Here is a 27,014-nt window from a genome sequence, read left to right as displayed (position 1 = left end):
TACCCCTCATAACATCCACTGCTTCTCAGGATGGATAGGTAATGCCCCCAGTTAAGAGTCAGTAATTCTTTTCTTTAATTTTGAACTTAAATTTAATAGTAGAAAGTATCACATTCATAGGGTGGGGGGATAGGTAGAAAAATATAAACTGGCTAGTTGATTTTTTAGAGAGAGAGGAAAGGAAAGGGAGAGAGAGAAACATCAATATGAGAGCGTAACATTGATTGGCTGCCTCCTGCATACCCCCTAACAAGCCTACAACCCAGTCATGTGCCCTGACTAGGAATCAAACCTGCAACCTTTTGGTGCATGGGACCACGCCCAACCAACTGAGTCACACAGGCCAGGGCTAGTTTCCTTCTTGTATAATGCTGTACAAACAATCCTATGAAGTTAGAAAGTGTTTTGAAATTACAAAGCCATTTTCATATACTTCAATTTCATTTAATTATTATAAAGACCCTATATGTTTGATTAAATGGAATATTTTAATCCTTATTTATAACATTTCAAATTCTACCTCCATTTATGGCTTAAACACAAGACCTTAAACATTTTTCCCTAGAAAACTTTTAGGGCCAAAGTGAAGTTTTCTTTTAAAAAGATCATTGGTTTCTTTCACCACCATGAAAGGAAACATTAATTATATTCAGATTCCAGCCACACAGAAAATTTAACAACAGAGCAAAGTCAAATAAAGAAGAGATCATTGCTCAACAGTGTCAAGAGGATACCAAAACATCTACACTAATAAAAGAGTAAGATGCAAATTGACCATACCTTCATGACACCCACCAGCCAATCAGGAGTGAGTATGCAAATTAACCCAACAAAGATGTTGGGTTAATTTGCATATACAGGTGCCCAGTGGCCGGGGGCAGGACACTTGCGACACACAGGCATTTTGCACCGCCCCAGCGGCTCCGGGCATCTGGGCAGCATGGGAAGACAGAAAGGTGGCTCCAGGCAGAGCAAAGGTTGTGCCAGCAGCCAGGGTAAGGAAGGCCCATTCTGCATGAATCTTCATGCATCAGACGTCTAGTTTATAATAATCACATGTTTTTGAGTGCTTAGTATGTGCTTGGATAAGCTACTTTGCATGTACTCTTTCAAATAATCTTTACAAAAATCCTATGAGGTAGATGTTTTATTATCCCTATACTACAGATAAAGAAATGAGGACTAAAAGAGGCTAAGTTGCCAAAGGAGATCCCAAAGTTAGTAATGGGGAGAAATGTACATTTTAATCTTTTTTATCTCAACCATTCTGCTATTCTATTTATGCTTGTCTGGCAATTTCTTTTCCACTATCTCTAATGCATCTCCCAACCACTCTGTAAAATAGGATTTTGTTCATTTAATAGATAAGTAAATCGAGGATGACACACATGTCAAGTGGCCTATGTATAGTAACAATAGAGAAAAAAATAAAACCAGCAATCAGGCCTTATGCTACCAAATCATCAGAAAAGGTAAACTTTTAAAAATTTCTTTTAAAAATGCATTCACTGTCTGCTTCCACCTACTTGACACACAATCTTAATAAACTTGGGTTTCCTAATTTCTGTGCCCATGGAAGATGAAAGGAAAGAAGCATTTGCTTATGCCAGGCACTTTACATATATTACCTCACCCAAACTTCAGAATACTAAGATATAAACAGTATCCCACACAGACAGGGTTAGGATTTAAATCATAAACCAAAAGATTATACAGAACGTAGTAATAGCCAACAAGGTCTACTGGACTCCTGATCGACTATGGCAAATTCCTTGAAGATCAGAATCTATGATATTCCTAGACCTTATTAACAAAATGCCTGTTAATAAGCATTTAAGTGTTTTTAAATAAATATTTCATGAAACATTTACAACCCAGATCCATTCTTTACCCACCATTTCCTGAGCACCTCTAGACAGGAATTCAGCCATCAGCCACATTCTAATAATAGAAAGAATATGTGACTATAAGAAGCCACTTATAGCAAATGCAAAACAACAATAACAACAAATACTACCACTAATACAAGTAATTTCTATGACACTCTAGAGCAGTGTTTCTCAACCTTTCTAATGCCGCGACCCTTTAATACAGTTCCTCATGTTGTGGTGACCCCAACCATAAAATTATTTTCGTTGCTACTTCATAACTATAATTTTGCTACTGTTATGCATCGTAATGTAAATATCTGTGTTTTCCGATGGTCTTAGGCTCTACAGCAGCAGTTCTCAACCTGTGGGTAGCGACCCACAGGTGGAGAACCGCTAGCAGGGTAGCAACCCACAGGTTGAGAACCGCTAGCAGGGTCGCCTAAGACCATCGGAAAACACAGATATTTACATTATGATGCATAACAGTAGCAAAATTACAGTTATGAAGTAGCAACAAAAATAATTTTATGGTTGGGGGTCACCACAACATGAGGAACTGTATTAAAGGGTCGCGGCATTAGAAAGGTTGAGAACCACTGCTTTAGAGCATCTCACCTAATATGTCACCAATTCCTATGAATTCTGACTCAGAACAATCTCTCAATTTCCTACTGCCTTTCCCTTTCCATTTATTTTTTATAAAATACTAGAGGCCCGGTGCACGAAATTCGTGCACAGAGGGGGGGTGTCCCTCAGCCCAGCCTATACCCTCTCCAATCTGGGACCCCTCGAGGGATGTCCGACTGCCCATTTAGGCCCGATCCCACTGGGACTAAATGGCTCCCAACTGCTTGCCTGCCTGCCTTCCTGATTGCCCCTAACCGCTTCTGCCTGCCAGCCTGATCACCCCCTAACCACTCTGCTGCCAGCCTGATTGATGCCTAATTGCTCCCCTGCCAGCCTGTTTGCCCCCAACTTCCCTCCTCTGCCAGCCCGGTCACCCTGCAGGGTTGATTGCCTCCAACTTCCCTCCCTTGCAGGCCGGGTGCCTCCCAACTGCCCTCCCCTGCTGGCCATCTTGTGGTGGCCATCTTGTGTCCACATGGGGGCAGGATCTTTGACCACATGGGGGCAGACATATTGTGTGTTGGAGTGGTGGTCAATCTGCATATTACTCTTTTATTAGATAGGATAGAGGCCTGGTGCAGGAGTGGGGGCCAGCTGGTTTGCCCTGAAGGGTGTCCCAGATAAGGGTGGGGATTCCCTTGGGGCATGGGGCAGCCTGAGCAAGGGGCCTGTGGTGGTTTGCAGGCCAGCCACACCCCCTGGTGACCCAAGCGGAGGCACTGGTATCTGGAATTTATTTACCTTCTACAATTGAAACTTTGTAGCCTGGAGCAAAGCCAAGCCTCCTGCATGCTCCACCGGCAGCCATTTCAGTTTGAGTTAATTCACCTTCTATAATTCACCTTAAGCAGAGGCCTGAGCCCGGCCAGGGTGTGCGGAAAGCTTTGCTTTCTCCGTTACCGCAGGCAACCCTGGCCTGGTCTCTCCAGCTCCGTGGCTGCCACCATTCTGTTTGAATTTGTTTACCTTCTATAATTGAAACTTTGTAGCTTGAGTGGAGGCTTAGGCCTGTCAAGGGCAAGCGGAAAGCTTGTTTCCCTCTGTTGCCTGGGAAACCTTGCTCTCGGTGGCTGTAGCCATCTTGGTTCGGTTTATTTGCATACTCGCCCTGATTGGCTGGTGGGCATGGCTTGGACTGGTGGGTGTGGCTCGGGTGTAGCGGAGGTATGGTCAATTTGCATGTTTGTTTATTATTAGGTAGGATTATTTTTATTGATTTCAGAGAGGAAGGGAGAGGGAGAGAGAGAGAGAAACATCAATGATAAGAGAGACATCAATCATTTCTGATTTACTATGTCACCTTGAGCACGTTTCTTAACCTCTCTGAGCATCCCTTTAGTAATAAAGAGATATTTATAAATTCCTATGTATAAATTGAGGATAATACTAGTACCTACCTCAGAGTGTTCGTGATAAAGGTTAAATTATGTAAAGCATGTTAAGTATTTAGCATAATATTATACATAGTAACTGCTAAACAAATGGCAGCTATTGTTATTAAAGTCATAGACTATACATACATATATATTCACTTTGACTTTCTTCACTCAGGGAACTGATGTAAGACTTTCCTCTATTGTTTAAGATTCTTAAAAATAAAGTTCTTTCCCAATTAATTACTTAAACAGTAAACAGCTGATAGAGATATAAATAGATCAGTAACAGCTGAACTCTAACACATACAGGTATTAAAAATAGTATGCCATTGGCCTGTTACACATAAATATTACTGTAAGTAACCACAACCTGTGCACAGAAGGTAAGCAGCTAAGCCTTTGTCTCACACTACTGAAAACCTTTTATGAAAAATATGAAACACATATCACTCTGTGATTAGGGAATTCCCTAATACAATTTAAATCAATAGGAAATTACGCCCTAACTGGTTTGGCTTGGTGGATAAAGCATTGGCCTGCGGACTGAAGGGTCTCAGGTTCGATTCCGGTCAAGGGCATGTACCTTGGTTGCGGGCACATCCCCAGTAGGAGGTGTGCAGGAAGCAGCTGATCAATATTTCTCTCCCATCGATGTTTCTAATTCTCTATCTCTCTCCCTTCCTATCAGTAAAAAATCAATAAAATATATTTTTTTAAAAAGGAAATTACTATACTCAGGTATATGTAAATACACTTAGAATATATTACATAGATGAGCAATTTACAGCTCAATGAATAGTATGAATTAAACTAAGTGATATTTAGCAGATTTCATAATTCCATTTCATTGATTGGCAGCCTTCTGCACACCCTCTACTGGGTATACAGCCCGCAACCCGAGCATATGCCCTTGACGGAAGTCAAACCCAGGACCCTTCAGTCCGCAGGCTGATGCTCTATCCACTGAGCCAAACCAGCTAGGGCAGAATGTTTATATTCTTGAATGAGTAATTCCACCTCCAGAATCTAACCTACAGAAACACTGAAATACTCACACACATGTACAAAGGCAAATATATGAACTTGTTCACTGAAGCAAAATTAAAAGAAGTTAAAAACTGGAAAGAGCTAATGCCCACCCAAACTGAAATATGCTCACCTGATAAAATATCAGACATCATAACTACAATATCACAATCATCAAAAATAATGAAGCAGAATTATTGGCACTGAAATTAAATATATCCCTTTTTAAAAAAGGATATATTCTAATATACCATTAGAAAACAAAAATCTGAATGAATGTATACAAACAGTTCACAGTGCTTATCTACACAAAAACAAATGTTATGCCTGGCCTGTGTGGCTTAGTGGTTGAGCATTGACCTATAAACCAGGAGATCACGGTTCAACTCCTGGTCAGGGCACATGCCCGGGTTGCGAGCTTGATCCCCAGTAGGGTGTGTGCAGGATGCAGCATAATGATACTCTCTCATCATTGATGTTTCTATCACTCTCTCCGTGTCCCTTCCTCTCTGAAATTAATAAAAATATATTTTTTAAAAAAATCTTAAGAGTTAAACTTTAAAATTAAGAAAGCTATAAATATTTGTTCAATAAGCCTACCAAATCTTCAATACCATATTATGGTCATTTAGAGGAAGAGAGTGGAAGATGAAAAGAAGAAGAAAAAACAAAACAAAAAATACAGGAGTTTTGCTCTAAATGGAATCAAAGAAATGAGCATGCAGAGCAAAGGAAACCATCAACAAAATGAAAAGGCAACATTCTGAATGGGAGAAAATATTTGCAAATCATTTATCTAAAGGGTTAATATCCAAAACATAGAGAACTCACACAACTGAATAGGAAAAAAAAATACAATGAGATTTAAAAATGAGCAGAGGGGCCCTGGCCGGGTAGCTCAGAGTGTCATCCACATATGTCAAGTTTTCTGGTGTAATTTAAGTACCCCCCCACCCTCCCACCTGGCCCCTGTCAAAGCACTGACAGGAATCAACCAATGAATGCATAGATGGGTGGAGAAACAAAACTGATGTTTCTCTCTCTCACCCTCCCTCCCTCTCTCATAGATAAATAAATAAATAAATAAATAAATAAATAAATAAATAAATAAATAAGAGCAGAGAATCTGAATAACCATTTTTCCAAAGAAAATGGTTAGCAGGTACATGAAAAGATGCTCAACATCACTAATCATCAGGAAAATGCAAATCAAAACAAGGATGAGATATCACCTCACATCTATTTAGCATGGCTACTATAAAAAAGACAAGAAATAGGTGTTGGTGAGGATGTGGAGAAAAGAGAAACTTGGGGCATTGTTGGTGGGAAAGTAAACTGCTGCAGTCACTATGAAAAACAGTATAGCCCCAGTCAGTTTGGCTCAGTGGATGGAGCATCAGCCTGTGGACTGAAGGGTCTCAGGTTTGATTCTCGTCAAGGGCACATGGCTGGGCTCGATCCCCAGGAGGGGGCATGCAAGAGGCAGCCGATCAATGATTCTCTCTCATCACTGATGTTTCTCTCTCTCTCTCCCTCTCTCTTCCTCTCTGAAATCAATAAAAATATATTTAGAAAAAAAAGAAAAATGGTATAGAGGTTCCTAAAAAGTTTAAAATAGAACTACCATATGATCCAGAAATTCCACTTTGGGTATTTATTCAAAGAAAAAACTAACTCAGAAATATGTATGCAACCCATGTCCTTGGAGCATTTACTATAGCCAAGAATGGGAACAACTTAAATGTCTACTAATGGATGAATGAATAAAGAAAATGTGGTATAGATATTACTCAGCTATTAAGAAGAATGAAATCTTGCTACTTGTGACAACATGGACTTTGAGGGCATTATGCTAAGTGAAATAAGATGGACAGAGAAAGATAAATACCATATGATTTCACTTATATGTGGAATCTTAAAAGTAAACAAAAAACTCCCAAGCCCAAAGACACAGAGAACAGACTGGTGGTTTCCAGAGCAGGGGTGGGAGTGGGTGAAATGGGTGAAGGGAGTCAAAAAAGCACAAGCTTCCAGTTACAAAACAAATAAGTCATGGGGTGTAATAATGTACAACGTGGCAACTATCCTATATAATAAAAGCTAATATGCAAATTGTCCCCTCGGGAGTTTGACTGACAAGGAATTTGACTGCTTGCTATGACGTGCACTGACCACCAGGGGGGTGGTGCGGAATGAAGGCAGGCCCCGGCCGGCAGCCAGAAGGTTCCAATCAGCCCTGATTGCCGGCCAGGCCTAGGGACCCTATCCATGCACGGTTCGTGCACCGGGCCTCTAGTAGTTAATAACACTGTATTGTATATTGAAAAGTTGCTAAGAGAGTAGATCTTAAAAGTTCTCATCACAAGAAAATTCTGTAACTACTAGAGGCCCAGTGCACGAATTCATGCACCAGTGGGGTCCCTCGGCCTGGCCTGTGGGATCAGGCCGAAACTGGCTCTCCAACATCCTCAAAGGGGTCCTAGATTGCAAAAGGGCACAGGCCAGGCCGAGGGACCCCATGGGTGCACAATTGGGGCTGGGGAGGGACGCAGGAGGCTGGCAAGTCAGGGAGGGACCGTGGGAGGGCTCCAGGGTATGTCCGGCCCATCTCACTCAGTCCCAATCGGCTGGAACCCAGCAGCAAGCCCACCTACCGGTTGGAGCGTCTACCCCCTGGTGGTCAGTGCACGTCATAGCAAGCAGTTGAGCAGCCTTAGCATAGCATTAGGCCCACCAGACATTTAGCATAATAAGCTTTTATTATATAGGATGTATAGCAATGCATATTAACTTGACTTTCTATGGTGATCATTTTGCAATATATATAAACCAGAGGCCCGGTGCACAAAATTTGTGCATGAGTAGGGTCCCGAGGCCTGGCCAGTGATCAGGGCTGATTGGGGCCTTTCAGCTGCCAGCCAGGGCCTTCCTTCCAGCTGCCGGCCAGGGCCTCCCTTCCCCAGATGCCGGCTGCCAGCCAGGGCCTTCCTTCATTCTGCATCGCCCCCTGGTGGTCAGCGCACGTCATAGCGAGTAATTGAACTCCCAGTCTCCCAGTTGAACTCCTGAGGGGACACATTACATATTAGGCTTTTATATATATACTAGAGGCCCGGTGCACGAAATTCGTTCACGAAGGGGGGGCGTGTCCCTCAGCCCAGCCTGCACCCTCTCCAATCTGAGACCCCTTGAGGGATGTCCGACTGCCCGTTTTAAACGGGCAGTTGGACATCCCTCTAACAATCCAGGACTGCTGGCTCCCAACTGATCACCTGCCTGCCTTCCTGATTGCCCCTAACCGCTTCTGCCTGCCAGCCTGATCACCCCCTAACCACTCCACTGCCAGCCTGATTGATGCCTAACTGCTCCCCAGCCAGCCTGTTTGCCCCCAACTTCCCTCCTCTGCCGGCCTGGTCACCCCTAACTGCCCTCCCCTGCAGGGTTGATCGCCTCCAACTGCCCTCCCTTGCAGGCCTGTTGCCTCCCAACTGCCCTCCCCTGCTGGCCATCTTGTGGTGGCCATCTTGTGTCCACATGGGGGCAGGATCTTTGACCACATGGGGGAAGCTATATTGTGTGTTGGAGTGGTGGTCAATCTGCATATTACTCTTTTATTAGATAGGATAGAGGCCTGGTGCATGGGTGGGGGCTGACTGGTTTGCCCTGAAGGGTGGGGGTTCTCTTGGGGTGTGGGGCGGCCTGAGCGAGGGGCCTGTGGTGGTTTGCAGGCTGGCCACGCCCCCTGGCAACCCAAGGGGAGGCCCTGGTATCTGGAATTTATTTTCCTTCTACAATTGAAACTTTGTAGCCTGGAGCAAAGCCAAGCCTGCTGCTTGCTCTGCGGCCAGCAGCAATTTCTGTTGGAGTTAATTCACCTTCTATAATTGAAACTTTGTAGCCTTGAGTGGAGGCTTAGGCCGGCAACAGGATGGCTTCTTTTGTTACCACAGAAACCCAAGTCTCCCTCCCGCTCTCAGTGGCTGTAGCCATCTTGGTTGGGTTTATTTGCATATTTGCTCCTGATTGGCTGGTGGGCGTGGCTTGACTAGTGGGCGTGGCTTAGGCTTAGCAAAGGTGTGGTCAATTTGCATATTACTCTATTATTAGGTAGGATAGAATATCAAATCATTATGTTGTACACCTAAAACTAATGTTATGTATCAATTATACCTCAATAAAAAAATTTTAACCAGGTAAAGAAATGAGCAGTAGCTAAAATAAAAGGTAGGTTCAGATAAATTTTTTTTAAAATAAGATAAAAATCATATTGTTTCATATACTAACAAAGAATGACCCAGTAATGAGGAGGGACGCTTAGCCTAACCCTGGGGACTCAGAAAAGGCTTCCTGGAGGAGCTGTCCCATGCTGAGTCATGAAGAGTAAGAGTGAGTAGGGATGAGTGGGGAGGAAATTGAGACAGCATGAGCAAACAGAGGCAAGAAACAACAGGAGGGAGGCATATGAAGTTCAAAACTGAGAATGACAGGAAGTGAGGGTGAGGCTTGAGAGGTAAGCAGTCACTAAGCCTTTTAAGATAAATCAAGCAGATAACACAGGCCTTACCACTATAGGGTTTTTAGGCAGGGAAGTACTAAGTAGTAAGATCAAACTGACATTTCACTGTGGAAGTGAATGGCTTGAGGGGTTATTAAAAGGCAGGGATAACAGTTATGAGGCTACTGAAATAAAGAAATAATAAAGTCCTGAACTAGGACAGCGTTAAGTCGTGAAAGGGACTTAGTGAAAGATCTGATGTGCTCAGTGTTGAAGACAGCAGCTTCTAGAGGGGGCTACTGTGTACATGATAATACCATTACCTGTATCTGGAAATATTAATAGGGGGGTAGTGAATGATTTGTCTCATTTTGAGGTATACTGCTTTTGGAATCTCTATAGGACATCCAAGTAAGTAAATGTAAGCAGTCCAATTGGGTAGAAAACTCTGACCGAGGGCTCTAGACATCTGAAGGGCATCAGCATTTGAGGGGTTATTAAAATTATTATCTATACATATATAATAGAGAAATATGCAAATTAGCCCAGACACCGTAACCCAACGACCGAATAGCAGGGACCTGAGCAGCCACAGGCTCCCAGTGCCACCAGCCCCCGTGCACACCCTCAGGCCTGGAATAATAACGCATTCACAACGAGCCCAGAGTCACTGCACAGGGGGCTGCAGATCAGGGGGGCTGTGGATGGGGGTGCTGCAGATTGGGGGGAGCTGCAGATCAGGGGGCTACAGATCAGGTGGGCTGCAGATCAGGGGGCTGCAGACCAGGGGGGCTGCAGATGGGGGGGAATGCGGATCAGAGGGGCTGCAGATCAGGGGGCTGTGGCACTGGGGACCCCAGGTCGAAGCCCAGAGCCTGGCCTCAGGGCTGCAGCTGTGGCTGTGCTGCCCAGCAGGGAGCCCCACAATCTGCCCCCACAGACTCAGGAGAGCCAATGGGTCCATGGGGATGGCCAGGAAGAGGCCTCGCCTGGCGTCCTTTACTCCGTGAGAAGGGCCCCATGGATGTGAGTTGGGGGCCAGACCGTGACGAGCAATCAGTGTTTGAAGAGGGAGCCTTCAGCCCCATGAACTTTCTCTCCCAACGAAGCTCCAGCTCCTCCCTGAACTCAGGCCCTGCCAGAGGGCCATGCTGGGCCCACGTGGCCGCTGCCCACACCCACTGGTGTCTGCAGTCCCATGTGAGACTGTGAACCATGACTGAGCCACTCTGAGGTGGAGCCCACATCACCTCTTTAGAATTTTCATTTTTGCTGATCAGACCTTTGCCTTCTGAGGCGTAGAAGCCAGGACGGTGGGCACAGTGGAGCCCGCAGATGGGCACCCAGGAGCTCCTCGACAACAACGGCTTCATTCTGAGAAGGCGCCCCCGCCCCCCATCTCTCCGTTCCCCTTCCGCCCGCCCCCGCCCCCCCCCCCCCCCCCCGCACCACTCACCTTGGCCTTTGGGGAGCAAGCAGCACAGTCACCGCCACAGGCACAGCCCCAAAGCTGCTCCTGAACCTCGCTCTTCCTCCCTCGGTTCCCAAAGCCCAATGCGGCCTGTGGCCAGCCCCGCAGAGGGTTGGCTAGTGCCCCCAGAGTCCTCCCCAGTACCAGACAGGACCAGCCAGCCGGGGAGTGAGGTTCGCCTGGGACAGACTTAGCCCCTGCAAGCTGTGTCACAGCGGATCCTGAGCAGGAGAATTTACCAATGGGGATGTCTGTGCAGACATTTTAAACAACTTCCACTTTTAAAACTGAATTGAAAAGCATAGACTGTTGCTCTAGAGAGCAATGCTTCGGCAGGACCCCGAGGTCACCTTGGAGGCTAGAACCAAAAGTTACATGATAGCAAGTGTTGGCGAGGATGTGGACAAATCCGAGCCCTCACACAATGCTGTCGGAATGGAAATGGTATGGCCACTCCTCAAATGATTAATATCAGTCACATAGGACCCTGCAACCCGCCACTCCGAGGAATATACCCAAGTGAGGCAGCCAGTCACAAAACGCCCATTGTGTATGGTCCCATTCCTATGAAATGTCTGAAACAGCAGTGTGCAGATGGCTGGGTGGGGCAGGCAGCTAGATGGGGAAGGTGGTGTGGGGTTTCTACTAGAAGCCATACAACGTTCTAAAAGTGACTGGTGGTTCCCTGGCTGGTTTGGCTCAGTGAATAGAGCGTCAGCCTGCAGACTGCAGGGTCCCAAGTTCAATTCTGATCAAGGGCACATGCCCGGGTTGCAGGCTCGATCCCCAGTAGGACACGTGCAGGAGGTAGCCGATCCATGATTCTCTATCATTGATGTTTCTCTCTCCCCATCTCCCTTCCTCTCTGAAATAAATATATATATAAACAAAAGCCTAAGCGACCATCGCAACCAAACGGACAACCAAACAGCCTGTGTGCGGCGACTAGGCCGGCAGGGGGGTTAGTAAGGGACGACCAAACGACTGAGCAGCAGGCTGCGTGGGGCAACCAGGCTGGCAGGGGGGTTAGTGAGGGGCGACCAAACGACTGAGCAGCAGGCTGCATGGGGTGACCAGGCAAGCAGGGGGGTTAGTGAGGGGCGACCAAACAACCGAACAGCCAGCTGCATGTGGCGACCAGGCCCGCAGAGGGGGCAGTTGGGGCGACCAGGCAGGCAGTGGGGAGGAAGTGAGGGGAAACCAGGCTGGCAGAGGGGGGCAATGAGGGGTGACCAGGCTGGTGGGGGGGGGGGCAGTTGGGAGCAACCAGGCTGGCAGGGGGGGGCAGTTGGGGGCAACTAGGCTGGCGGGGGGGGCAGTTAGGGGTGACCAGGCTGGCAGGGGGGGCAATTGGGGGTGACTAGGCCAGCAGAGGGGCAGTTGGGGATGTCCAGGCCAGCAGGGGCGGGGGGAGTTAGGGGCGATCAGGTAGGCAGACAGGTGAACAGTTAGGAGCCAGTGGTCCCCGATTGTGAGAGGGATGTCCCAGATTGTGAGAGGCACATCCCCTGAGGGGTCCCGGATTGGAGAGGGTGCAGGCTGGGCTGAGGGGACTGCCCCCCCCATGCACGAATTTTGTGCACTGGGCCTCTAGTCTATAATAAAAGCCTAAGCAACCATTACGGCAGAACGACCAGAACGACCAGTCGCTATGATGTGCACTGACCACCAGGGGGCAGATGCTCAACACAGGAGCTGCCTCCTGGTGGTCAGTGCGCTCCCACAGAGGGAGCGCTGCTCAGCCAGAAGCCAGGCTCATGGCTGGCGAGCGCAGCAGTGATGGTGGGAGCCTTTCCCGCCTCCACAGCAGCACTAAGGAGCAGTGAGCCCAGTGGTAAGGAGCAGCGAGCAGGCGGACGGTAAGGAGCGAGGAGTCCCAGACTGCAAGAGGGCACAGGCGGGCTGAGGGGACCTGCCCCCCCAATGCATGAATTTCATGCACCAGGCCCCTGGTAATATATAAGATGATTCAAAAATAACATTTACAAGGAAAACAATGACTGAACTTTAGGAACACTAACATTTAAGGAGAAATTAGTGCAGAAAAATGCCTGAAGTATTTTTAGATAGGACAGTCAGAAAGGTAAAAGAAAAATCAGGAAAAGATATATCCAAAAGGCCAGGGAAACAGCCAAAAGCTAATACTTCTACCATTAATTTAAAAAAAAAAAAAAAAAGCTATAGTGACCTGAATAAGCTGGCAGAGATCAGGATCAGGAAGCGTCAAATCACATAACAGTCTGGAGAGAACCAAGATGGCGGCATAGGTAAGCGCCTGTAATTGCTGCCTCTCACAACCACATCAATACCACAACTAAACGGCAGAACAACTACCATCCAGAACCACGGGAAGGCTGGCTGAGTGGAAGTTCCACAACTAGAGAGGTGAAGAAAGCTCATTGAGACTGGTAGGAGGTGCAGCAGAAAGTGCTGGCACCTGGATGTGCTGCTCTTTTAATCGGGAGGGAGATACAAGCTCCCGATTGCTCTGAACTCCAGTTTCAGGCGAGACTCTGGGGGACCCAGGCACATACGAGGAGAAACTGGACTGTCTGGCATCAGGACGGGAACGCGAGGGCGGCTTTCTCTTAGAGGGGCTAGCAGTAATCATTGTTCCTGCACAGGGGCGTGGGACGTGGAGAACCGTGGACTTCTCCGGTTCAGGGCTGACTGGTAGCCATTGCTGTTTGCTCCACCCTGGTGATTCCCAGAGACCCTGCCCCACCCAATTTACAATCCCACCCAAGCTGTGCGCATCGGCTTTTTCATATGAATGGCCTGTCCTTTCGCCTAAAACCTGTCAAACTGCAGCTGGGTCAGAGAGCCCCAGAGCTTCCAAAAGAAGGCACAAGGCCCTGACGGCCTTGCTTCACAGCTGGGCCTCGTCTGGGCACTTCCAAACCCCATACAAAGAGGAGGAATCTGCAGATTTCTCTGTAGCTCCTGCTGAGTGGCCCCAGACAGTGGCTGACCTTGCACCTCCTTGGAGATCCAAGAGCCAGTGTACCCAGTGGTCAGAGTGAGACCATACCGGATTACAACTCTTCATATCCATAAGAGACACACTCAAGGGGCAGACTCAGTGAGCACCAAAGCCCCACTGAAGCAAGTCCTGCCCCATAAGGTATCTCCTGCGCAACAGATCTTCCAGTGTAGACACAGCTGGTCATCACAGCCAATTGGCCTGGAGGTCAATTCCTCCCAGTGATACCAACAGCAATCAAGGGTTAACTACAACAAGACTGTGCAAACAGCCCACAAAGGGGTGCACCAAGAACATCCACCTCAGGTGACTGAGGAGGCTGAGCCACTGGGCCCTATAGAGAGAAAGAAACATCAATGTGAGAGACACATGGATTGGTTGCCTCCCGTACTAGCCCCAGACCAGGGCCAGGGATCAAGACTACAACTGAGGTACATGCCCTTGACTGGGATGGAACCTGGGACCCTTGGGTCTGCAGGCTGATGCTCTATCTACTAAACAACCAAACCAGCTAGGGCTCTTCCTGAGGTTCTTAAGTAGTGACGCCAATCTGAGTGGAAAATACTAAAGGGATTAAACATAACTGTACATTATCTACAGTTTTAGTAGAGGAGTGTTTATGGTTGCTCTACACAAACAAAATTGGTAATGTATTTCTTATTAAACCAAAAGTTGTTGTTAATCATAATAAAGTGAATAGAAAAATGTTTACTTTTTATCATTTCTGACTTCTTGTTTGTTACACATTATCTCACGCATGACTTCACAAAATTCAATTGACTATATAAAATCTTATAAGCCTTATATAACAATGAAAAGTAAGCATGGATGATGTAGCAATCTATAATGCTAGTAATTAGGGGAAAGTATTACCAATACAATAAAAATTTATCAGAAATGGAAAGAATTTTTGATGTTGGAAGAAAAAAATAACTTGAAAGATAAAGGGAGAAATATCAGAGCAAGGGTCTATTTCCATTTCTTTTTTTTCTTTTCGATTTTTGTTTCTTGATTTTAGCTTTACTTTATCTACACTTTTTGGCAGGCCATCTAAAAAAATCACTCACTCTTGGATGGCTGTACTAACTTGGAGTGACCCCCAAGTGTTTGGTCCCACCCATACAGAAAAATGCTACAAAGAACTTAAAAAAAAAAAATACAGGAAGCATATTTTCAGATGAGCACCTAAAGCAAAATCAGTGAAACAAAGAAAAGACATGACATGGGAAAGGTAACAGCATTTTCTTGGAGTAGTAGGGGAAACTCCCAAGGTGTGTGTCATTAGCCAAAGCTGGAAAAGCAGGATTCAGAGCACAGCAGAGCAAACATGCAGCTCTCTAGACCAGACAGAAAAAAAGCTGTGCTGGGTTAGTGCTTCTATAGTTTGGGCGAGTCAGAGACAAAGTGGGGAAGAAAGCACTACCACACTCAATTTCAGCATATGGGAAAACTGTGTGGCTGCTTTCTTACCTTTTAGTTTATTCCCTCTTTTATTAATTTACTATTAAAACATTTTAATTACATTCAAGGAAGCTAAAATGAAAGTTACCTCAGAATCTTATTACTTCAAGGATCTGGACAGACTTTGCCACACTGCTTTGCACATAGACTAGACTAACATATAAAGCTAGCATCATTATCACAAACAACCTTTCTAGCACTAGACAGTTTGGTTTTGTTAATTAATATAACAACCAATTTGTAAAAAATTTATTTCTATGATTACTAGCAAGGATTAATGTATATTTATTACATATATTCATCTTGAACAAACTGCTTGTTTCTTTGGCCATATGTTTATCTACAATAATCTTGATGGCCTTCTTTTATTTTGGAAAGGGCATTTCATGTGTTATATATATTAATTTTTCTGTCATAATGAATGCAAATGATGCCCCATTTCCATTTCTTTTGAAACAAAAGTTTTCAATGTTTCTTTAGATACTCATTGATTTGATGTGCCTTCACTTGGGTGTAGGGTATAGTAGTTACTCACCTACCAATAAATCCTGAAGTTGTTTCCATTATTATACAGTCACACTGCCTGTCTTAGAACTTTTTACTTGCCGGCTCCAATCATTACACTTTAATTCTTTTATATCATTCGTGTTTTTCTTTATATATATATATCTAAATACATATTATTGGTTTCAGAGAAGAGAGAAGGAAAGAGAGATAAAAACATCAATGATGAGAGAGAATCATTGATCAGCTGCCTCCTGCATGTTCCACACTGGGGATCAAGCCTGTAAGACCGGGAATTGAAACATGACCTCTTGGTTCATAGGTCGATGCTTAACCACTCAACCACACTGGCCGGGCTTTATTTATTTTTTTAATCCTCACCTGAGGATATGTTTATTGATTTGAGAGAGACAGAGTCAGAGAGAGAGAGAAACATCAATGTAAGAAACATTGATCCCACATGTGCCCCAAAGGGGGATCAAACCCACAATCTAGGTATGTACCCTGACGGGGAATTGAACCCGCAACCTTTTGGTGTGTGGGATGATACTCCAACCAACCGAATGTGTTTCTTATCAAATATATTGCTATCATCCATTCTTTAAAAGAAATATTTTTGTGGCTAAGTAGTGATATGAAATTTAATGGGTTCCAAGCAATTCTACTCCTAGGTATCAACCCAAGTGAAATGAAAACACAAGGACTGTACACAAATGTTCCTAGCAGCATTGTTCATAATATCCAAAAGTTGGAAGTAATCTAAATGTCCATCAACCACTGAATACAATAAGATGTATTGTCCATCCAGGAGCTGGGTGGATGTGGCCAGATTGGGGCGGGGGGCGGGGGGGGGGGGGAGATGGGGGACATCTGTAATTAACATTACCCAATTAGGAGACGATACAAAAAGTGTACACTTGGGGAATTGGGAGGCATTGAATTAAATCTCTGGGAAAATAGAGTAAGATATCTGACATATAGGACATGTAGGGTAGGAACTCTCTCATATCTACACTTACACAAACAACTCATCCTAAAATAAAATCTAATCCCTAAACAAGCAGAGCTCTCTCCTCTTGTCTATGAGGTACAAAGTTTTCTCAGGGTTATTTTGCCCATCAAGCCAGAAGACACATCACCTCTCTCCTGTTACGGAGGTTAGCTAGGTATCCTATCTAATAAAGAGGGAATATGCTAACTGACCCTCAGGCTGTCGCAAAGATGGCGACGCACATAGCCAATAAGGAGGGAATATGCTATTTGACTGCCCCGCCCTCAAAGATGGCAGTGCCCAGAGCCAATAAGGAGGGAATATGCTAATTGACTGCCATGCCCTCAAAGATGGCAGTGCCCACAGCCACAAGATGGCGGTGACCAGTCCCCTCAGCCCCGCCGGGGCAGCAGGCATGCGCCTGCCTCCAGAGTCCCCCAGTTCCCTCAGACCTCCAAGCGGCCCAGGGCCAGCCTGAGGCGCAGGCAAGCCTCAAATGGCCGCTGCCCGGCCGCCCAAGGCTCAGGTAACCAGGGCCGGCCAACGCTTGCACTGCCGGCCGTGGCAGCAGCAGAGGTGTGATGGGGTGTCACCTTCCCCTGATCACTGGGTCGCCTCCCGCCCCTGAGGGCTCCCGGACTGTGAGATGGGGCAGGCCGGGCTGAGGGACCCCCCTCCAGTGCATGAATTTTCATGCACCGGGCCTCTAGTGTTTTATAAACAAAAGTGATTATGATTAGAGGAAAATGTCCTCTAATATTAGTTATGAGTAACAAATGTATCTCTCAACTGTGGCCATCAAACTCCCACATTTTATTTCCTGGCAATGTTATTCTATTAATTTACTCTCTTAACACAGAAATAATGATCCCCATAGTGGGCAGCCTACTGCAGCTACACTATATAGAAAAGAGGAGAACTTCTGAAAATCTAAAAATAAATGTATGAATATATAACTTTCATTCTTACCCTTCAGAGGAAAAAAAAAATCATTATCTTCATTATGACTGCCACTATAAATCGAGGTACCACAGAGTGACCTGCTCACAAAAATTTCCAAAACAATGGAATAGCTAGCTGAGTCCCTTAATCACTGAAGATTTAATTATCTCATTTAGTCAGTGAAGGAAAATTATCCTAAATAATAAAGAGGTGAAATGCTAATTGACCGTCACACCATCACAAGATGGTGGCACCCACAGCCACAAGATGGCAGCACCCAGTCCCCTCAGCCCCACTGCAGGCCTGCCACCCCAGTCCCCCAATCCCCTCAGCGCTGCCACGCACTGCCACCGGAGTCCCCCAGTCCCCTCAGGCCCACCGGCAGTGAATTTTCATGCGACCATTACCTTTTTAAAAAATCCTTACCCAAGAATATGATTATTTCTTTTAGATCATTTGTTCTCGGGGAGCAGGCCTAAGCCAGCAGGTGGGCATCCCCCAAGAGTCCCAGACTGTGAGAGGGCACAGGCCTCTAGTCTTATATAATAAAAGCCTAATACGCTAAGTGTCTGGTCATCCAGTTGTCCATTCAACCAATCAAAGCGTAATATGCTAATGATATGCTAAGGCCGCTCAACCACTAGCTATGACATGCACTGACCATCGGGGAGCAGACAGTCAACCGGTTGACCAGTCGCTATGACATGCACTGACCACCAGAGGGCAGATGCTCCAACCAGGTAGGCTAGCTTGCTGCTGGGGTCCGGCTGATGGGGACTGAGCAAGGCGGGCTGGATATGCCCTGGAGCCCTCCTATGGTCCCTCCCCAGCTGGCTAACCTCACACTTCTCTCCCCAGCCCCAACTGTGCACCAGTGGGATCCCTCGGCCTGGCCTGCACCCTCTTGCAATCTGGGCTGAAGGACCCCCGCCCCCCTAGTATATTATGAAAGTCATCTATTTCTATAGTCTTTGTTCCTCGGGGTTCTGAAAACGAATTCCAATTGACTCTGAAAGTGACTTTCACATACTCAGATTTATCTCTTAAAGCATTTGGTCATGCTCTACCAACTTCTAGCTGAGTTCCCCTTATAATATTAACCTTTCCTAGAATGGGCTAGGCAGCTGAAGTAAAACATTCCCTTGGGCTTTATGCCATTTACTAATAAAATTGAAACATCAGTTGAAGAAAAATAAGTATGACCTAAGAGCCTATGCAACTTAATTACAGATAGATTAAGCTGTACCCATTAGCCTCAGAACTAAAAGAATCAGAAAAAACTGTAGAAAAATTAAGTATGAGATTTTTAATGCTTAAAAAGGTCTACAAAATACGCTTATTGATGAAATAGCTTAGGGCCCCAAAGAAGCTGCCAGTATAAAAACACAAGACAAATAAGCAAAACTAGACAGCTAGCATCAGTCCATGGGCCGGCCCTCTATCCATTAAGCTAAACCAGCTGGGGCTGGCCTCCCAGTTCTTCAGCACTCAACTACATTGCCTTTTAATTCTGGTCCAACTTTTCATTTTGCAGATGAGGAAACTGTGTCCCCTAGGGAAGAGATAGAATTCATTCAAGGTTCAAAACTATTTAATAGCAGTACTAGTACTAGGATTAGTACTCAGAGTTGTTGTTTTTTTTTTTAATTGTTGACAGTATTACAGATGTCCCCATTTCTCCCTGCCTTTGGCCCCTTCCACCCAGCCCCCACCCCACCCCAGGCCTTCACCACATTATTATCTATGTCCATGGGCTATGCATATATGTTCTTTGGTTAATCTCTCCGCACCCCCCTTGAGATCTGCCAGTCTTTTCCATGCATTAATGTCTCAGGACCTATTTTGTTCATTAGTTTATTTTATTCATTAGATTCCACATATAAGTGAGATCATGTGATATTGGTCTTTCTCTGACTGGCTTATTTCTCAGACTCGGGTTTCTTATTCACATTATGCTTTCCTATTTCACATTGAGCTTTCCCCCATTTAGTCTTTCTAAAAAATAATCTGTTTTTTAGTATAAAATACTTATTGTTGAAGTCAAGAGAGTACAATAAAGTACAGAAGAAATTAAAATCACTCCTCCCAGCTTCCAGAGATAAGCACTCTCAACAGTTTAACATATTTAAATGCATTACAAGACTACCACTCCACTCACTTGCCCAGTATTTTTAAAGAAGTTTAAAGACATACTTTATATATAGTTGCATATTTAATTTTTTTCACTTACATTGTTATGTTCCATGGCATTAAATATTTGTTGAAAATATGACTAAATAGCAAATGACACTTCATAAATTTCATTAATTTATTTAACAATAGGTCTACTGATTATATATGGTAGATTTTTCGGAATTAATCTCTGTGATGAAATTGCTATACATCTTTAGGCAATATCTCTGATATTATTCTTAGATTAAGTCCCTGGAAACGGCATTACTGAGTTAAAGGGTATAACAATATCTAACACTTATGTGGTGCTTACTATTGCCAAACTCCTCTATGTGCTTCACCTTGTTTAATCCTTGCAACAACCCTATGAGAGAAAATGAATGCCCAGAGAGAACAAGTGACTTGCCCATGATTGTACAACTAGAAGGGGACACAGTCAGGATTTACATACAAGTAGTCAGGCTATAGGAGCCATGCTCTTAATCACCATGCTGGACTTTTTTTTTTAAACATATTTTTATTGATTTCAGAGAGGGAGACGGGGAGAGAGATAGAAACATCAATGACGAGAGAGAATCCTTGATTGGCTGCCTCCTGCATGCCCCACACTGGGGATGGACCCGCAACCCAGGCATGTGCCCTGACTAGGAATCGAACCATGACGTCCTGGTTCATAGTTGATGCTCAACCACTGAGCTACGCTGGCCAGGCCATGCTGGACTATTTTAATTCCACACTTTTTCAACTACATGATGCTGGTCTACTAGAAGTTTACTACAAATGTACAAAACTCATCTGAGGAACCTGTGCTTTAGTAAGCATCCCAGGAGATTCTACAGTTTGAAACCCACTATCTTGATCTAAAAATGTAAAAAGGGACATTTAATAAACCCTCCCCATGAAAACCTTAATAATTATATTGATGTTTTAAATATGGATGGGAGGACCAAGTAAGAGTATTCAAAAATGGTTCAAGTGAGCCGAAACCGGTTTGGCTCAGTGGATAGAGCGTCGGTCTGCGGACTGAAAGGTCCCAGGTTCGATTCCGGTCAAGGGCATGTACATTGGTTGCGGGCACATCCCCGGTAGGGGGTGTGCAGGAGGCAGCTGGTCGATGTTTCTCTCTCATCGATGTTTCTAGCTCTCTGTCCCTCTCCCTTCCTCTCTGTAAAAAATCAATAAAATATATTTTTAAAAAAATGGTTCAAGTGAGTCTTCATGACCTTGTATTAGGCAATGGCTTCTTAGATACGACACCAAAAGCAGTGACAATACAAATTTACAAATTTAAGATTATTAAAATTTATTTAAAATATAAAATATAAATTGAGCTCAATCAAAATTAAACATTTATGCTATAAAAAACACCATCAGGACATCTATTATCTTATTCCACTTATATGAGGCACCCAGAAGAGGCAAACTTACAGAGCTAACAAGCAGAAATAGTGGCTATTAATGGTCTGGGAAAGGACAAGAAAGGGAGTTATTGTTTAAAGGGCAAGAGATTCTATTTCATCTCTCTCTCTCTCTTTTTGACAATCTCTTCCATGGTAACTATTTGGGCTACTCAACCCAGGATTCACAACTTTCAAACACATTACATTCAAGACAGCTTAAATTTTATATTCTCTCTTCTTGAATGCTCAGTTGGGTCTTTTTTAATTAGAGCAACATGGTTATCCTTTACTCCTATAAACACTCCAGGATTGCTCTTACATTCAAATGAAACACATGGGGAGGGTTGGAGCTCAGTATGAAGAAAAAAGAAGATCTCGTCTGGTGATGAATTTTCACATTTTTTTAGTTTTACAGAGTGCTCCTTGTTGTTGGCATGCAGCAAAAAGTCTTTGTCTTTTGTAAGACTGAGGCTTACCATTAATTTGTGACAATCAACACAATCACCTATTTCACTTGCAGGTAACTGCAAGACATAGTAACAGAATAATACCTTGTCTTTCTCTTGTTTTTCCCTCAAATCTTCAACATAGATCTCATAACTTTCATCCGCAAAACCAAAAGTAATGGATTGACTGCTATATGTGCTCAGGGAAAAAGAATATTCTAGGACACTCGAGCCATCAAATGTTCTAGTATCTTTCTGGACCATAGGCATATCAAAGGGGAAGGCCTCCACAAATTGTTCCAGGTATTCCAGGTGCTTCCGAAAGGTAGTGAATAGCAGATGTGGCTCTTTGTGATTTCCAACTGTTTCTGGTGAATGCCTTTTGGCAGTTTCTTTCCTAAAGTAACAGGCCTTCTTTTCTATGACAAGGCCAGAACATAGGTGCATAAAGTACATCTCGTAAATTTCTTTGGCCTTCTGTTGGGATTTTCTCAACCCAGGAGATTTTACCAGGGATTTTCCTGCTGAGTTGTTCATCTTTACTGGGGAAATTTTGGTGGTTGAATACTTCATTTCAGGCTTCTTGGGCTTTAGCAGAGAAAGGGCAGAGTGGACTACAGCTATGTGAGGAGAGTCTGGGGTTGGTGGCTCTGGGGAGAGAGCTGAGAGGACAGCCGCCAGGATCCCTATACCAAGTTATTCCTCCATATTACAGAAGCCATCTTTCTCAGGCAGAGCGTTCTCATCCAGGCAGAGCTTTCTATTTCGGATGACGAAAAAGTTCAGGATATGGATGAAGGTGATGGTTGCACAACATTGTGAACATATTTAAACACATTAATGTCACTAAATTGTACACTTAAAATGGTAAATTTGTTGTGTATATTTTACCGTAATAATAATAACAAAGCACCATCAAGACAATCTACTGAATGGAAAAAAATATATGCAAATCATTTATCTGATAAGGGAATTGTACCCTGAATATACAACTTAATGATAAAAAGATAAATTAATTTTTAAAATGGGAGAAGATGTGAATATTTCACAAAAAATATATACAAATGGCCAATAAGTAAATGAAAAGATCCTCAATATTACTAGTGGTTAGGGAAATATTAAAAAAAAAAAAAAAAGGAAAAGAAATACCACTTTATACTCACTAGATGGCTACAATAAAAAAGACAGGAAAAAGTATTGACCAGGAAGTGTAGAAATTGAATCTTTATTATACACTGCTGGTGGGGCACATATAATAGGCCAACCACTTTGGAAAACAGTTTGGCAGTTCCTCAACATGTTAAATATGGAGCTACCATATGACCCAGTGAACTAAAAACATATGTCCACATAAAAACTTGTAGATGTATGTTCTCAGTAGCATTATTCATAATAGCCAAAGAGTAGAGACAACCCAAATGACTATCAACTGATGAATGAATAAGTGAAATGTGGTATATCCCTATAATGGCATATTATTTGGCAATAAAAGGTATGAAGTATCAATACATGCCACAACATGGATAAACCTTAAAAACACTATGCTAGGTGAAAGAAGGCAGACACAAAATTATATAACATATAATAACATGTCATAGGATTCCACTTATATGAAATATCAAGACAGACATATCTATAGAGACAGAAAGTAGATTCATTTGTGGTTGCCAGGAGCTAGGAGAGGAGAAAATGGGGAGTGATAGCTAATGAGTACAGAGTTTCTTTCTGAGGCAATGAAATGTTCTGGAATTGAATAGAGGTAATAACTGCACAATTCTGTGAATATATTAAAAGCCACTGAAGTGCACACTTAAAAAAGTTAAAAATAAACTAAAAAAAAGGTTAAGAAATTCAGGATAAGGACATGAATTCTGAAATAAAGTGCTTAGAAAAGTCTTTATGGAAGCCATAGACAATGAAAACAAAGATGGAGATGTCAAAACTGTCAAAAAATTAAAAACTAGGCAAGTACAGTGTGATGCAAACAAAAATTTAAAAAGTTCTATTAAAATTCATACTGAGGAAGATGGAAAAGTGAGTTTCCAAGCAGGAAGAAAACAAAAAGAATAACTACCAAAACAAAATCATTCAATGACTCATCTAAGAGGTTCCCTAATGACTTTGAAATTTAACCAAAATATGTTAAGGACATGTGATAGTATTGCGTTTGCACAGCAAATTTGATGACCTGAACTATGTTGAATTCCCTGTCAATAAATGAGAAGCACTCCCATTTGTCCTAAATAGGCTGAGGTGATGATGAAAGAGGGTTGAATGTCAGCTCCATGGGGGGCAGGGACTTAGGTTTTGTTTAATAAAGAACAGTGCTTGGCACACAGAAAATGGTCAACAATAATGGCTAAATAAATCAACAGCACTTTGAAATTTATGAATACTGTACATATGTTTTAGGAATTCGCATTTAGATGAGAAAATTCTACACATCTAGAAGTGGAATGTTAATAGGTGGAAACCCAGAGAAACTAGAGTTTCAGGGAAGAAAAGAATTTCCCTCTAGTACCACACTGACCGGAAGCAAATAAGCCTACATAACTTGTTTATGTTTTATTTTTTTCAAGTGAAATAGAGTTTATTAGTGAAGCAGTGAGACAGAGCACAAGCTACTCCACAAACGGAGCAGCCCTTGCTTGTGTTCTTAAATGTTTAAACATATTCCATAAATAATAAAAGCATAATATGCTAATTAGACTGGATGTCCTTCCGGACATCCTTCTGGATGACCTTCCAGACAAAGCCGGGGCTGCGAGGGAAGCCCAGGTCCCGGGTGCCTGCCAGCGGCCGGAGGGAAGCCCAGGTCCTGGGTGCCAGAGGGAAGCTGGTGCCGACAACCGGGGGAAGGAAGGCCTACTCTTGCACGAATTTCGTGCATTGGGCCTCTAGTATTACATAAATTTCCCGTATTTTTACATAGTCAGGATAATAGAAACTATAAGTGAGTCCATAAACTTCTAAAGAGTTAATGATTTAAATAGTTAAAACAATTACATACACTTAGAATTCATCATTATCAAGTTAAAGAACAAAGTATAGAAGATAAAATCCCCTAAAGATATGATTTAAGATGGTGGAGTAGGTGAACAAAGTACTTGCCACCGCCCACAACCACATCAAAAGTATAACTAAAATACAAAACAATCATCATTCAGAACTGTCCATAATCTGGCTGAATGGAAGTCTACAACTAGAGAATTAAAAAAGAAAGCATATTGAGACTAGTAGGAAGAGCAGAGGCAGAACAGGCTGATCCAACACCCGCGTGTCAGAAGGGATATGGAGGCTGCGGAGGCATCCTATTAAGGAGCTAGGGGTCCCAACCCCACACCAGACCCCTCAGCCAGGGTTTCAGTGCTGTGAAAAGAAGCCCCCGTAACTGTAAAAATCAGTGGGTATTGTGGCTGAGTGACACGGAGGCTGCTAGAGACCCAGGCACTTCAGTGAAAGAGCTGCTCTGCAGGAGACACCCCATGGAGCAGGACTTGCATCAATGGGGCTTTGGTACTCAGAGTGGGCCCTTTGAGTGTGACACTTGTGGATGTGTAGAGTTAAAGGGCCAGTGCGCAGACTTACTTGGATTCATTCCCCCTGAGCTCCAGTGCTGGGGCAGTGGCTTTGGGGGATCTAGGGACATATGGGAAGGAACTGGATTGTCTGGCATCAGAGCAAGAACTCAGGGGCAGTTTTCTCCCAGACAGGGGTGCTCACACGGGTCATTGTTCCTAAGCCGAGACCTCCTTCATCGCAGACCTGACTAGCAGGCACCATATCTGAGTCTCCATCAACCTGACTCACACTGTTTGCTCTGCCCTGATGATTCCCTGAGACCCCTACCCCACCCAATTTGCAGCCCCACCCAAGCTGTTTGCAGCAGCTTTTCCATATGAATGCCATCCTGGCCCAGGCTTCAAACTTTCCTAAAATCTCTCAAACAAGTAACAGCTGGCGTCAACATGCCCCATACCTCTCAATAAGAGGCCCCAGGCCTGGCACTAGGAGCAGCCTTGCTTCACAGCTTGGCTTCTCCTGAGAACTTCCAAGCTCAACACAAGTTACAGCCATCTGCAGATTTCTCTGTAGCTCCTGGTGAGTGGCCACAGGCAGGGTACAAGCAGCGGCTGACTTTGCACCTCCAGGGAGACCCCATTGGCCAGTGCACTGGAGGACAGCTTCAAATCATGCCAGATTACAACTCTACACATCCACAAGCGTCACACTCAAAGGGCCAACTCTGAGTACCAAAGCCCCATTGATGCAAGTCCTGCTCCATGGGGTGTCTCCTGCAGAGCAGCTCTTACACTGAAGTCCCTGCTGATCCTCACAGCCACTTGGACTGGGTGTCAATTCCTCCCAGTGATGCCAATAGCAATCAAGGCTCAACTACAACAGGACAGTGCACACAGACCACAAAGGAGTGCACCTAGAGTGAACAGCTCAGGTGATTAGGGAGGTTGAACCACTGGGCCATATAGGACACCTAACTACACAAGGCACTCTACTAATTCCAGGAGACATAGCAGCTCTACCTAATACATAAAAACAAACAGGGAAACAGACAAAATGCAGAGACAAACATGTCACAAATGAAAGAACAAAGGAAATCTCCAGAAAAAGAACTAAATGAAATGGAAGCAAGCAAACTACTAGATACAGAATTAAAAAACAATCGTTATAAGGTTGCTCAAGGATCTTAATGAGAGCTTCAAGGGACTTAGTAAGAATTTCAAGGGACTTAGTGAGAATTTCAAGGATCTTAGTGAGAATTTCAAAGACATAAGAAAGGACCAGAGAGAAATTAAGCATACACTAACTGAAATAAAGAATAATTTACAGGGATTCAACAGTAAAGTAGAGGATTTCGAGAATCAAATCAACTACTTGGAATATGAGGAAGCAAAAAAACACCCAATCAGAAGAGCAAAAACGAAAAGGAATCCAAAAAACAATGAAGACAGTTTAAGGAGCCTCTAGGTCAACTTCAAGCGTACCAACATTCACATTATGGGGGTGCCAAAAGGAGAAGAGAGCAAGATATTGAAAACCTATTTGAAGAAATAATGACAGAAAAGTTCCCCTACCTGGTGAAAGAAAGAGACTTACAAGTCCAGGAAGCACAGGGAGTCCCAAACAAGAGGAACCCAATGAGGTCCACACCAAGATACATCATAATTAAAATCCCAAGGATTAAAAACAAAGAGAGAATCTTAAAAGCAGCAAGAGAAAAGCAGTTAGTT

The 27,014-nt window shown here is 43.9% G+C and overlaps 2 protein-coding genes across 2 annotated transcripts in view; both read right to left on the bottom strand.

Annotated features, from left to right (window-relative positions):
• SLMAP (sarcolemma associated protein) overlaps window positions 1–27,014 on the bottom strand; it is a 158,086-nt gene that overhangs the window by 97,874 nt on the left and 33,198 nt on the right.
• LOC307113636 (interleukin-33-like) lies at window positions 20,865–25,590 on the bottom strand. Its single transcript, XM_079795467.1, has one exon. It carries the CDS (start codon window positions 22,336–22,338, stop codon window positions 21,526–21,528), a length of 813 nt encoding a protein of 270 aa, XP_079651593.1. The 5' UTR covers window positions 22,339–25,590; the 3' UTR covers window positions 20,865–21,525.

The sequence above is a fragment of the Cnephaeus nilssonii genome (assembly GCF_951640355.1).
Source record: "Cnephaeus nilssonii genome assembly, chromosome: 17".
Lineage (NCBI taxonomy): Eukaryota > Metazoa > Chordata > Mammalia > Chiroptera > Vespertilionidae > Cnephaeus > Cnephaeus nilssonii.
Note: the sequence above shows the minus strand (reverse complement) of the source record. Positions and strands in the feature narration are given on the sequence as shown.

Bases quoted from the DNA above. Each gene is read 5' to 3' on its own strand.
- LOC307113636 (XM_079795467.1), bottom strand. From the start codon at position 22,338: ATGAAGTATTCAACCACCAAAATTTCCCCAGTAAAGATGAACAACTCA.